A 14,989-nucleotide genomic window follows, 5' to 3' on the forward strand; every position below is an offset into this window, starting at 1 on the left:
CTTGAGAGTCCCTTGGACTGCAAGGAGATCCAACCAGTCCATTCTGAAGGAGATCAGCCCTGGGATTTCTTTGGAAGGAATGACGCTAAAGCTGAAACTCCAGTACTTTGGCCACCTCATGCGAAGTGTTGACTCATTGGAAAAGACTGATGCTGGGAGGGGTTGGGGGCAGGAGGAGAAGGGGACGACAGAGGATGAGATGGCTGGATGGCATCACTGACTCGATGGACGTGAGTCTGAGTGTCCTCTGGGAGTTGGTGATGGACAGGGAGGCCTGGCGTGCTGCGATTCATGGGGTCGAAAAGAGTCGGACACGACTGAGCGACTGAACTGAACTGAACTGAATAATTAGTGACGATGAGCGTTTTTTCATCTGCCCTTTGGCCATCTTCATGTTTTCTTTGGAGAAATGTCTGTTTAGGTCTTCTGCTCATTTTCTGATTCGGTTATTATTATTATTATTTTATTGGTTATTGAGCTGAATGAGATGTTTTTGTATATTCTGAAAATTAACTCCTTGACAGTTGCATTGTTTGCAATAATTTTCTTCTGGTCTATACATTGTCTTTTTGGTTTATTTATGGTTTTCTTTCCTGTGCAAACGCTTATAAATTTGATTAGGTCCTATTTATTTGTTTTTGCTTTTCTTTCTTTTGCCTTTGGAGACTGACTGACCTAGGAAGATAGTGCTACAATTTATGTCAGAGAATGTTTTGCCTGTGTTCTCTCTAGGAGTTTTATTTGTCGTGTCTTCTAGTCAAGTCTTTAGGCCATTATGGGTTGACTTTTGTGTATGATATGAGGAAGTATTTTAATTTCATTGACTTACATGCAGCTCCTTGGCATCCATTTTAATTTTCAAAAATTCCACTCTAAATTCCTTAATTTTTAGAATTAAAGTTTCATACTGCATGCTTTTCAGTGAATGGTTAATCTCAATTAAGTCATATTATGAGATGAGTATAAACAAGTATTCTTAATGTGCAGTGGACAAACCTTGCATTGTCTCATGCGTGTACACAGGAATTCACTTAGAGTTACGACTTTTCCTCATTAAAATCCTCCAACGCTGACTTTCATATTTAAAAGAAAAAATTAAGAGGCTCTATTTTCCTCTACAGATAAAGCAAATGATGATCTTATGCGTAACAACAATTACTCATGTCTCATAAATGGGATTTGGATGAAACGAGGCACATTTTGATGCCTGTACTGAAAATTTAAGTACCTCTTTATAGAAATCTCTCCTACTCACTCCTGTTACGTCTGTGTATCTTTAGTAGCTTCCCCCAGTGCCTGGACCATAGTAGGAATGGTGTTTGCTGAATGCATGATTGTAAAATTAATTTAAAACATTATTTTAAATCTGAATCATTGTTTACTATTCATCAAAGTAATTTATTTATACTTTGTTTATAAAAGTTTATAAACGCTCTACAGCTTAAATTTTGCAGCAAAGATTAGATTGAAATAGTAATTTCACATTCTTAAATTTGTTATTCAGGTATAGTTTTTTTAAAAAAATCACCATGCTATTATTCCATTAAGGAAATACAGTTTTAGTAAACTGAATTTTAATCTCTTTAAAAAACATCATGAAACTATCAGACTATTAATGACATTTTAAAAACATGAAAATATTTATTTTATGAAATGAAAGTATAATTATTAAATAATTATATTATTAAATATGTCAGGCTATAGAATTTAATTGAATAATTGTAGAATCCTTAGCAGCTACTGGTTGGGGATTTTCCTTTTATATCAAAGTGTATACATGAAGGAGAAGGCAATGGCATCCCACTCCAGTACTCTTGCCTGGAAAATCCCATGGACGGAGGAGCCTGGTGGGCTGCAGTCCATGGGGTCGCCAAGAGTCGGACACAACTGAACGACTTCACTTTCACTTTTCACTTTCATGCATTGGAGAAGGAAATGGCAACCCACTCCAGTGTTCTTGCCTGGAGAATCCCAGGGACGGGGGAGCCTGGTGGGCTGCCGTCTATGGGGTCGCACAGAGTCAGACACGACTGAAGCGACTTAGCAGCAGCAGCAGCAGTATACATGAGAATATGAGATGCATATTTTGTATGCATTTGAAAACAGGACTAGACCTATGTATATTAAAAAGATGAGGCAGAAACAATAAAGTGGTCATAGTCCAGTGTTGGAGCAATAAATGATTTGCTGCTTGTTTGTGTTCTTCAGTACATTTTTTATAACAGTATTTTTTACTTGTAGAATGAAAAAGACTCTTGACTCTTCCTACATTCATCTTTATTCCAACTTTGGAATTATTAGTCTATTTTGGAATAGGTTCCTAAGACAGTTATTATTTTAATAGCTTCAGAATCTTTCACAATATTGAGAAGGTTCTCTATATACACATACACACGCATATATGTACATACACACTCACACTTCTTTCCAAATGCTTCTCTCAGCGTGCAAGTTTGCCGACTTTAGAGATTTGCCTGCTTACAGATTCTCTAAGACATATGCATTTTATTGTAATTGTGAGGTCCTTACCGGCTACTGGTCGGGGTTTTTTGCTAAGACATCTGGGACTGTCTTCAGGATTCCCATCATCCCCTCGGAAAACCCATGCAGCTGAATGGAAGTTCTCTGTGTAGAATCCTTTTTCTTCGATACTGACTCGAAAGCCAAGGTCCACAGAGCACCCATCTTCTGAGGTGACTGAGGAGCAGAAAAGGTGATGACATGAATTATGATCTGGGAAGAAAGCTGTGCACATGCTGATGGCCAGGGTGAGGAAGCACTGAATATATATGCAGGGGAAAAATCTGTACTAAAGCAGTGTGATCCCTGAAAACAAGCAGCTAAGTTTGTTAGACAGTTGTCTTGGGAAGAACTTGCACAGTCCTAAAATATCGTAAATAAAACAGGCACTGCTTGAGGGTCTGTGCGGTGGGAGTCAGTATACTAATCCTTTTGTAGAGAAGTATGTTTTTGAAACTTACGTGTGAGTATTCAGGTATTAAGAGGAAGCCACATAAGACTGAGAATTAGATTTACAATCCCTTTCAAAATACCGAGCATGGGGAAAAAAAAAATCCCTATTGTCTCTCTGTGCTTCAAAGAAGGTGCTGCAAAAACATATATTCTGAGAAAACTCTATGCTCTTACATGTGGAATAAAGCATGTAGGGAGGCAGGTAAAGTTTTCTCTGACACTTTCATTCATAGCAGCTGACCATTTTCTGTGTATTTGGGAGTTTATTGGATTCTCTGGGAGGCTGTGTCAGTTGAGGGAAGGAGAGTGCATTTCTATTTTAGCTTCTAAGTGTTTCTTTGTGGTCCTATTTGGGTAATTAAAAACTTAATAAAGTCATGCCCCACGTCTTTCTGTCTGTCAAGGATACAAACTTGAGAAGCACTATTATGTAATTAAGGCATACGTTCAAGAAAAGCATAGATCCTTTACTTACATTTCTTCATTATCATGAAGAGAGTGGGGTTTGACGATCCCAGAATGATTCTTCAACAATAACAACAGCAAACTCTTTTAATCTCTTCTCACATGCTATATCTGCTCCTGTATGTTTGTCTTAAACATCATAGGTAAAGCCTTTCCCTTACTCCCCTCACTGTGTCCATCGGTCATCAGTACTGTGCTTCTGCTGAAGGTCAGTTACGTAAAGCCCCTAGAAAGGAAGGTTCTTTCGCTCCCTCTGCCTTTCTCTGGAGACTCACTCCTGATGGTTCTTGCCACTCGGCTTACATTTCTACTTCTGCTGTCCTAATACTAGACTGAAGGCTGCCAGTGTTAGTGGTCCTGATACACAGATACAAGCAACAGGAAGTTTCTAGTTCAAGTGTTCGCTTAACTTGTGTAGAAATGCTCAGGGGTGGTGTACTGACAAAGCATGAGATAGCACAGCCCCTCACAGACAGTCAAGAACAAATCCTAAATATCTTTAACGCTCGTTCTTACAGTTTTTATTTTATATACCAAATGATACTATACCAGTCACTTTATATCAATCCACAGTGAGTTAAGTGGTTTTAGATGCATTTAAGAAAAGGGAACCCTCTTACACTGTTGGTGGGAATGCAAACTAGTACAGCCACTATGAAGAACAGGGTGGCGATTCCTTAAAAAACTGGAAATAGAACTGCCTTACGACCCAGCAATCCCACTGCTGGGCATACACACCGAGGAAACCAGAATTGAAAGAGACACGTGTACCCTAATGTTCATCGCAGCACTGTTTATAATAGCCAGGACATGGAAGCAACCTAGATGCCCATCAGCAGACGAATGGATAAAAAAGCTGTGGTACATATACACAATGGAATATTACTCAGCTATTAAAGAAAAATTCATTTGAGTCAGTTCTAATGAAGTGGATGAAACTGGAGCCTATTATACAGAGTGAAGTAAGTCAGAAAGAAAAACATCAATACAGTATACAAATGCATATATATGGAATTTAAAAAGATGATAACGATAACCCTATATGCAAAACAGCAAAGAACAGATGTAAAGAACAGTCTTTTGGACTCTGTGGGAGAGGGAGAATATCACTGAAACATGTATATCGTCATATGTGAAACAGATCTCCAGTCCAGGTTCGATGCATGAGACAGGGCTCTCAGGGCCGGTGCACTGGGATGACTCTGAGGGATGGGATGGGGAGGGAGATGGGAGGGGGGGTTCAGGATGGGGACACATGTACACCCATGTCTAATTCATGTCAATGTATGGCAAAACCAATACAATATTGTAAAGTAATTAGACTCCAATTAAAATAAACTAATTAAAAACAAATTACTCATTTATCAAGTTGAATTAATTTAAAATAATTATTCCTCTGTCATGAGCAAGCTACAATTTTAGGCATAATAGGGATAGAAAGATGAGTCGGATGTGGTACTTAGGATGAGATAAGAGGGTTCAGAAGAAGGAGAGTAGTCATGACCAAAGGAAAAAGAAAAAGGAAGGGTATCATTAGACTGGACCTTAAAGAGTGGTGGGCTTTCCAGGTGGCTCAGTGGTAAAGAATCCACCTGTCAATACAGGAGATGCGGGTTTGATCCCTGGGTTGGGAAGATCCCCTGTAGGAGGAAATGGCAACCCATTCCAGAATTCTTACCTTGAGAATTCCATGGACACAGGAGCCTGTAAGGTTGTAGTCCATGGGGTTACAGTTGGACATGACTGAGCATACACACGTGAGGAGTGGGCAAAATTTCTACAAAATGTTGGGGTTATGGATTGGTAGATAAACATATGCGGACAAGTAGGGAAGAAGGTACTGGAAAGATAGACTATGTTGATTGAATAAATCCAGTTTTGGTGGGTGAAAATAAAGGGGATGATGTATGGTAATGTAATGATAAAGTTAAAATGTAAATGATATGAGAATATTATGGGACATCTTGTCTGTTGAAATAAAAATGATGAAAGCTTTAGAAGAGAATACTTTAACTTTGGATATAGCATATCTTGTTCCACATAACTTATTTCATCATCCCTTACGTATGTTTGCACTCATTTTTTAATAAATCTGAGTGTAACATTTGACATTAAATGGTAGGAAAAGTAAACTGAAAAATTATAATAATTCATTGACCTATCTGAGCTTTAAGCCTAAATCAAAACTGCTTCTTACATACTTGCTAAATTTACAGAAGCCCTGAAGTGTCTTCCATGATTTGATTTGTCTATATCCTTAGCCTTACATATTCAGTTATATTTTAATATTTATGAATATAGCATATGTAGATTCCTGGGCAAGGATTTATCTTATTTTTCTGAATAGGAGCTGTCCAGGTTGGATGGGTAATCATCCCCCTATCATTTAAAGGTCTGAGGGTGGGCCTTTAAATTATAGACATCTTTGTTTTTGTCAGCCTGCATGAGGCTGTTAAAATAGCTCACTTATTTATATACAGATTTGATTATGTGGATGAGCAGTTCTCTGTTCATTCAGTTACCAAGACAGAGCTGATCAACATATTCTTACATAAACTGAGACATAAAATTTGTGTTAAAATCCAGTGAAGCAGCACGCCACACACCTGCTGCAGTTTTGAGCTGCTGGATTTCCCAGCGACTGCCCTTTGGGAACTTTGAGCCGAGAAAAAACAGACCAAACATTTCTGTCACCAAAATCTGGTCATCTAAATTTGGCTGGTTAGATGAGTCTTTTAATAAATGAAACTTTAAAACAGAATGGGCTCCTTTTTAAAAAATTAAAATTCTTTACAGTAGTTCTTGTTGTTATCTATTTTATACAAAGCACTTTGTACATAACATGTACACAGAATGAGCTCTTAAATATTCTCGGTACGACAGAAATGGCATGTTCACTTCTTTGCTCTTAAAAAATTTAAATACTTCATTTTTTTGGACTTGAGAATCAAAAGGAAAAAAAAATACTCAGCTCAGTTTCAGATGTTTTTAGACATTCTCATCTCTCTCTCATTCTACTGTATTTGAAGGTAACAAAAAAATGGTATCTTATGAAGTAAGACTCTGGGCATTTCCAGTGAGAGACCAGGTCAGATACGAATGGTCCAGTCAGTTCTGCCACTAATTATAGCTGAGTGACATTGGCTATTCTCTCCATGACTTATTCTCTTATTCTCTCCATGACTCAGATTCCTCCTTTGGTAAAGTCAGGATGAAAATATCATGCTTAACTCATTTATATCATAAAGCCTGGCATAGTAAGCACAATGTAATTGTTAGCTCTTACTATTGGAAATTGAAGTTCCTTTATTATGTAAATACAGTTCCTTAATAATTCTTATTGCAGAATGAAATAAGGGAAATGCTGTCAAGAGTCCTCACACAATTAGACCCAAATTCTTGCCACATCTGTTTGTACTACAGGAACCATTCGAGATTATGAAAATCAGAGCTCCATGCTGCAGACCCTTCTGACTTCAGTATACAGCCTTCAAGTTATTTACCTGGTATGCCTTAGTCAGCATTCCCCACAGCCTAGACGGATTGATCAACTGTGTCCACAGACATAAATATGCCATTCCTAATGTGTTTTCCAGTTATTATGTAGGAAGTCAGAGCTGAGTGAGATTAACAGACTGAAAAACACCAGCTCTAATGACGCTCGATAAAGCTGTCAGATTTTAAGTCATGGATTAGGAGCATATACTGACTCTGTAAATGAGATAAAATTTAAAGCACACATTAAGCAATGCTAGCTCCAGCAGCTCTTAGTGAATTGCAGCCTCTACTGAGAAGTTTTTGAGGAAATAGAACATGCCTACTGAGTGTTGGTGCCTTGGATAAACGGAAAAATAAAATGGCGGTTCAATTCCCTCATGTCTAATCTGAAACAAATTGTTAGTATATGTTTCCATTCAAAACAGAATCCATCCCAAAGGAAACAATAATTGCTTTAATTAAAATGATCATGGTATTTCGGCTTGAATTTGAATTGAAGTCATACAACTGATTCCTGTGTTGTTTCTAGTGGGCAGTGGTAAATGTTTAACAAGTGATGGTCCAAAAGAAAAAGAAAAAAATAAGCCCTGATTTGTAGTGTTTTCTGGTTTCCATTGAATAAATACTCCATGGCCAGTTTCAAGCTACCAGCCTGATGTTACTGAATTACAGTGTTGAGGGGATAAAAGTGCTTTACCCTCTGAGCCACCAGGGAAGCTGATAAAATGGACAATTGGCTGAAATAAACCACTGTGAGCTGATTCCAACACACCTATTATTTGGCTACTTGGTGTGCACTCAGTTGTGTCCAGCTCTTTGCAACTAGGCTCCTCTGTCCATGGGATTCTCCAGGCAAGAACACTGGAGTGAGGTGCACTTCCTCTTGCGGGGGATCTTCCTGACACAGGGATCCATGCAGGGATTGAGTCTGCGTCTCTGGCGTCTCCTGCATTGGCAAGCAGGTTCTTTACTGCTAGTGCCACCTGGATGAGCTGATTCCAACACAGCTCTAGTTGTTCCTTTTTCTGCAGGGCAGACGTGACTGTGAAAGAGACTAGTAGTAGAGGATTTGTCCATAAAACTAAGGATTTCAGGTTGTTTGCTGTGGAGTATGTGAGACAAGCCCTTCTATCCTAGGGGCTTGAGCATCCAGGGATTTGGTGACCATGGAGGTGGGTCCTGAAAACAATCACTTGTGGATCCAGAGTACCAGCTGCATTGCTTTTGTGTGAGATATGCTTTGGGGGACCAGGAAGAATAGGACCAAGAGCAATTGTATCTAATTTACGTGACTAAAACAAGATTTATTTTCTTCAGTTTAGTTCAGTTCCTCAGTCATGTCCGACTCTTTGTGACCCGATGAATTGTAGCACACCAGGCTTCCCTATTCTTTACTATCTCCCAGAGCATGTTCAAACTCATGTCCATTGAGTCGGTGATACCATCCAACCATCTCATCCTCTGTCGTCCCCTTCTCCTCCTGCCTTCAATCTTTCCCAGCATCAGGGTCTTTTCCAATGAGTCAGTTCTTTGCATCAGATTCTTTTCCAATGAGTCAGTTCTTTGCATCAGGTGGCTAAAGTGTTGGAGTTTCAGCTTCAGCATCAGTCCTTGCAGTCAATATTCAGGACTGATTTCCTTTAGGATGGACTGGTTGGATCTCCTTGCAGTCCAATGGACTCTCAAGAGTCTTCTCCAACACCACAGTTCAAAAGCATCAATTCTTTAGCACTCAGCTTTCTTTATAGGCCAACTCTCACATCCATACATGACTACTGGAAAAACCATAGCCTTGACTAGATGGACCTTTTTAGTAAAGTAATATCTCTGCTTTTTAATATGCTGTCTAGCTTGGTCATAGCTTTTCTTCCAAAGGGTAAAGCAAATTCTAATTTCATGGCTGCAGTTACCATCTGCAGTGATTTTGGAGCCCAAGAAAATAAAGTCTCTCACTTTTCCCATTGTTTCCTCATTTATTTGCTTCCATGAAGTGATGGGACCTGATGCCATGATCTTAGTTTTCTGAATGTTGAGCTTTAAGCCAACTTTTTCACTTTCCTCTTTCACTTTCAAGAGGCTCTTTAGTTCTTCTTTACTTTCTGCCATCAGGGTGGTGTCATCTGCGTATCTGTGGGTATTGATATTTCTCCTGGCAGTCTTGATTTAAGCTTGCCCTTCATCCAGCCTGGCATTTCTTATGATATACTCTGTATATAAGTTAAATAAGCAGGGTGAAAATATTCAGCCTTGATGTACTCCTTTCTCAAATTGGAACCAGTCTGTTGTTCCATGTCCGGTTTTAACTGTTGCTTCTTGACCTGCATACAGATTTTATCAGGATGCAAGTAAGGTATTCCAGTATTCCCTTCTCTTTAAGTTTGTTGTGATCCACACAGTCAGAGGCTTTGGCATAGTCAATAAAGCAGAAGTAGATGTTTTTCCTGGAACTCTCTTGCTTTTTCCATGATCCAACAGATGTTGGCAATTTGATCTCTGGTTCCTCTGCCTTTTCTAAATACAGCTTGAACATCTGGAAGTTCACGGTACACATACTGTTGAAGCCTGTTTTGTAGAATTTTGAGCACTACTTTGCTAGCATGTGAGATGAGTGCAGTTGTCTGTTAGTTTGAATATTCTTTTCCATTGCCTTTCTTTGAGATTGGAATGAAAACTGACTTTTCCCAGTCCTGTGGCAATTGCTGAGTTTTCCAAATTTGCTGACATATTGAGTGCAGCACTTTCACAGCATCATCTTTTAGGATTTAGGAAATCAACTGGATTTCCATCACCTCCACTAGCTTTGTTTGTAGTGATGCTTCCTAAGGCTCACTTGACTTCACACTCCAGAATGTCTGGTTCTAGGTGAGTAATCACACCATTGTGGTTATCTGGGTCATTAAGATCTTTTTTTGCATAGTTTTTCTGTGTATTTTTGCTGCCTCTTCTTAATATCTTCTGCTTCTCTTTGGTCCATACCATTTCTGTCCTTTATCGAGCCTATCTTTGCATGCAATGTTTCCTTGGTATCACTAATTTTCTTGAAGAGATCTCTAGTCTTTCCCATTCAGTTGTTTTCCTCTATTTCTTTGCATTGATCACTTAGGAAAGCTTTCTTATCTTTCCTTTCTATTCTTTAGAACTCCGCATTCAGATGAGTATATATTTCCTTTTCTCCTTTGCCTTTTGCTTCTCTTTTTTTCTCAGCTATTTTGAAGTTCTCTCAGATAACCATTTTGCCTTTTTGGATTTCTTTTTCTTGGGGATTGGCCTTGATCACTGCCTCCTGTACAATGTCACAAACCTCCATCCATAGTTCTTCGGGCACTCTGTCTATCATATCTAATCCTTAGAATCTATTTGTCACTTCTACTGTATAATTGTAAGGGATTTGATTTAGGTCATCCCTGAATGGTCTAGTGGTTTTCCCCACTTTCTTCAATTTAAGTCTGAATTTGGCAATAAGGACTTCATGATCTGAGCCAGTCAGCTCCTGGTCTTGTTTTTGCTGATTGTATAGAGCTTCTCCATCTTTGGCTGCAAAGAACATAATCAGTCTGATTTCGGTGTTGACCATCTGGTGATGTCCCCGTGTAGAGTTTTCTCTTGTGTTGTTGGAAGAGGGTGTTTGCTATGACCAGTGCGTTCTCTTGGCAAAACTGTTAGCCTTTTCCCTGCTTCGTTTTGTACTCCAAGGCCAAATTTGCCTATTACTCCAGGTATCTCTTGACTTCCTACTTTTGCATTCCAGTCCCCTATGATGAAAAGAGCATCTTTTTGGGGTGTTGGTTCTAGAAGGTCTTGTATGTCTTCACAGAACCGTTCAACTGCATCTTTTTTGGCATTAGTGGTTGGGGCACAGACTTGGATTACTGTGGTCTTGAATGGTTTGCCTTGGAAACACATTTTCTCAGGTGGAAAGAAAGAAAATTTTCAGCGACTGCAAGTTAATCAAATTAAAGGCCAAGAAAAACATGAATGGCCGTTCAAGAATAATGCTATCTAGGAAATCCAGTTTGGAGTAATTCACCTTAGTGAAATTTTGTCTATTTACTTACCCCAAGACTAGGGAAGATTTGAGTATATTGAGAACAAAACCTCCACCCTCTTTTACAGCTTGGAAACTGAAAACCAAAACCAATTACTTCCACACATCTTATTGTCTAAATTACACACCTTGTTTCACATTATCAATACATTTTATAGTCTAGAAGACCCTTGACTGGGCAAATATCTTTATTGTTCATTACAGGTACTTATCTCCCAACCATCAACTCTTCAACAAAATGCATCAACAGATAGCTCATTTACTTAGTCTCTTTGAAATTCTCAAAATCCTCACCTTGCCTTTTCCCTAAGTGCTGATCTTTTAAATAATGATCCTTACCCAGTTTTAATCAAGCTCACACACTGAAACACCTGCCTTAAATCAAGTTTCTAATTGTCAATAGAATAAGACTTTGTCTTTCCCCACTCTGAAGCACTATCAGACGTCTGTTGAGGGGTGTCCTCTCCTATCTCTGTAAGCAATGGACAGCTGTGTTTTATCAGTTTGTAATGTAGGTGATATTTGATCATTGCTGTCATGTCCGATTCTTTGCGACCCATGGACTGCAGCATGCCAGGCTTCCTTGTTCTTCATTATCTCCTGGAGTTTGCTCAAACTCATGTCCATTGAGTGAGTGATGCCATTCAACCATCTCTTCCCCTGTTATCCCCTTCTCCATCTGCCTTCAATCTTTCCCAGCATTAGGGTCTTTTCCAATGAGTCAGTTCTTCACATCAGGTGGCCAAAGTATTGGAGTTTCAGCTCATATTATCCTCACAATATGAGGATAGAGCACTGGTATGTCTTAAGGTTGGGGACACACTCAGTGAGTAATCTGAAGAGAGTTATCAGACCCCAGAGCCATGGAAGGCAGTGTGGAAAGGATGGTTTTACAAGAATATGACTTTAGGGACACAGGCAGCCTTTGTACACCACAGGGGAAAGATCTGAGGCAATAGTACCAGAATCTTAGTCTCCTTACTGCCTCCTCAGCCTTTCCCAGCATCAGGGTCTTTTCCAGTGAGTCAGCTCTTCACATCAGGTGGCCAAAGTATTGGAGCTTCAGCTTCAGCATTGAGGGCAGGAGGAGAAAAGGGGCGAGAGAGGAATGAAATGGATGGATGGCATCATCAACACAACAGACATGCTCCTGAGCAAACTCCAGGAGATACTGAAGGACAGGGAAACCTGACTTGCTGCAGTCCCTGGGATCTCAGAGTTAGACACAACTTAGCAGCTGAACAATGAACAACACTCCCTCCAGGCTTCTGTTGATCTTCTCTGGAGGCCAACCCCATAGGGAGCCTGGGGGTGAGACTCCTGGGGCAGATAGTAAGGTGGAGAAAGGTTGAAAAAGAAGCTAGAGGGACAAATGGAAGCTATGTGCAGACATGGATTCAAGGTAGTAGAGGAAGCATAGGCCCAGTATCCCAATTTAATAGGAATGCTAGAAAACCTGTTTTTGGATGGGTCCTAATTCCTACAAGGTCTTTTATTTTATGAAGACTGTGGTAAGTTCAATTAAACACAAGTACAAGCGGGGATTGCAGCTAAATTTTTCTGTGTAATAAAGGAGAGAGGTATTTCAAATTCCAGAAGAAAAATAGGAAGGAAACAGAGAGAGTGTGTGTGTGTGTGTGTGTGTGTGCTGTTGTCGTTCAGTCGCTCAATGTGTCCGACTCTTTGTGACCCCATGGACTGCAGCATGCCAGTCTTCCCTGTCCATGGGGATTCTCCAGGCAAGAATACTGGAGTTGGTTGCCATGCCCTCCTCCTGGGGAATCTTCCCAACCCAGGGATCAAACCCAAGTCTCCCTCATTGTAGGTGGATTCTTTACCATCTGAGACCCCAGGGAAGCCCCAAAATACTGGATTGGGTAGCCTATCCCTTCTCTAGGGGATCTTCCCAACCCAGGAATCAAACCAGAGTCTCCTGCATTGCAGGCCGATTCTTTACCACCTGAGCTACCAGCAAAGCCCATTTGACGTATAACACTGAGTAAATTTCAGGTGTGCACATGTTCATTTGATGCATTTATACATTATAGCAACGATTGCCATTGTAGTGACAATTAGCACCTCTTTCAGAGTAACATTAATTATTCTTTCTTTTTAGTGGTTGGAATAATTAAGTTTTAGTCTTCTAGTAAGTTTGATGACTATAATACAGTATTATTGTCTACATTCACTATACTTATACTTGGAGGTGCATTTTACCTCTAAGATTTATTTAGTGCCCTTTGCCTGTTGTACCCTTAACAACATCTATCCTGTCATCCCATGTAATCACCATTTTCCTATTTTTACAAGTATGGCTTTTTTAGATTCCACATATAAATCATATCATACAGTACTTGTCTTTCTCTGACTTGTCTGTGAGGAAGTTGTGATGCAGAATGGTGGAAGCATGACCAAGAGTGAAGAGCTGGAGAGGCCCCAGGTGCAGTCAACAGAGCGATGAATTGGAGCACCATGCCAGAAACAGCCCGTAGCTTGATGTCTGCACATCCCTCACTTAGAAACTCCGCCATGAGTCAAGTAGCAGCAGTGATTGTACCTGCCTTTAGCCAAGAAGAAAATGAGTGTTTAAAAAGTTAAAGATTGAGGACAGAGGACACCCAAATGGCTTATAGAATATTCTGTGCAGGGTTATGTCTTTATTGTAACTTGCCGCTTTCTTACAGAGAGAACAGCAAAAACCGCAGTGGAGCCTCCGCTACCTGCCTGGGGGCTCAGTTAGAGGTGTTAGGTGAGTAGGAAATTTGAACCAAAAAATAAGCACCCAATCAAAAATCACAAAGCACTTGGGAAAGCCAACACTATGAAATATAGATAACAAACTTGGCAAATATGAAATGAGTACTGAGAAAATAGTTGATAGAGCAACTAGATTAAAACTTTATATAATACATTTAATGTTCTCAGAGGTAAAATTTAAAAAAAATAGATCAACAAAAAAGAACCATCTAAATATCCTTTGAACTCAAAAAAATAAAAAACATTTTTAAATGCTGAATGTTGCTGAAATAAAAAAAAAAAACATTAAAAAAAAAGGCTAAAGAGAAAGAATGATTTGGATGCAGGGGGACTTGTTAAGCTGATAGGGTTAAGGAATTCTCTCAGAATGCAGTAGAAATTAATGAAGAGATGTGAAGTATGAAAGGTCGGTTAAGACATCTGGAGGATAGATCTACAAGTTTAAATGACTCTCTAAAAGGGGTCACAGCAGAAGAAAATAGACAGGAGAGAACTTGTATCTGAGAATTTATGAAACTTGAAGAAAGGCATGAGTCACTAGCATGTGATAGCTTATGGGATGCCAAACATGGAAATATATGCCATACTGACATATGTACTAGAACATTTTAGAATTCCGAGGATGAAGAGAAAACCCTAAGAGGTAAAATAGACAAAAGTTGGACTTATGACATAAATTGTGAGAATGAGATTGGATTCAGACTGCTCATCAACACCACTGGTTACTGGAAGATGGTGAACCAGTTTCTTAAATAATCTGAACCTAGAATTGTCTACCAAACTATGTTAAACTGTCATCAGAATTAAGAAGGAAATGAATACATTTTCAGATTTATAAATACTCAGATTACCTCCCAAAGAAACTCTCTTAAAAACTGTTAGAGAATAACTATAGTAAGAAGAAAGTGAAGAGGAACTAAAAAGCCTCTTGATGAAAGTGAAAGTGGAGAGTGAAAAAGTTGGCTTAAAGCTCAACATTCAGGAAACGAAGATCATGGCATCAGGTCCCATCACTTCATGGGAAATAGATAGGGAAACAGTGGAAACAGTGTCAGACTTTATTTTTCTGGGCTCCAAAATCACTGCAGATGGTGACTGCAGCCATGAAATTAAAAGACGCTTGCTCCCTGGAAGGAAAGTTATGACCAACCTAAATAGCATATTCAAAAGCAGAGACATTACTTTGCCAACAAAGGTTCATCTAGTCAAGGCTATGGTTTTTCCAGTGGTCATGTATGGATGTGAGAGTTG

General features: G+C 39.4%; 1 protein-coding gene across 3 annotated transcripts in view; it reads right to left on the reverse strand.

The window, feature by feature from the left end:
* Positions 1 to 14,989, reverse strand: part of LOC104982561 — a 126,597-nt gene that overhangs the window by 89,769 nt on the left and 21,839 nt on the right. For all 3 annotated transcript variants that reach the window (XM_010831986.1, XM_010831987.1, XM_010831988.1), the window contains one exon: positions 2,530 to 2,697. In XM_010831986.1, the coding sequence (XP_010830288.1) occupies positions 2,530 to 2,697 (168 nt within the window). The remainder of the gene's footprint in view (positions 1 to 2,529; positions 2,698 to 14,989) is intronic.

Source organism: Bison bison, unplaced genomic scaffold, assembly GCF_000754665.1.
Source record: "Bison bison bison isolate TAMUID 2011002044 unplaced genomic scaffold, Bison_UMD1.0 scf7180017864533, whole genome shotgun sequence".
Classification (NCBI taxonomy): Eukaryota; Metazoa; Chordata; class Mammalia; order Artiodactyla; family Bovidae; genus Bison; species Bison bison.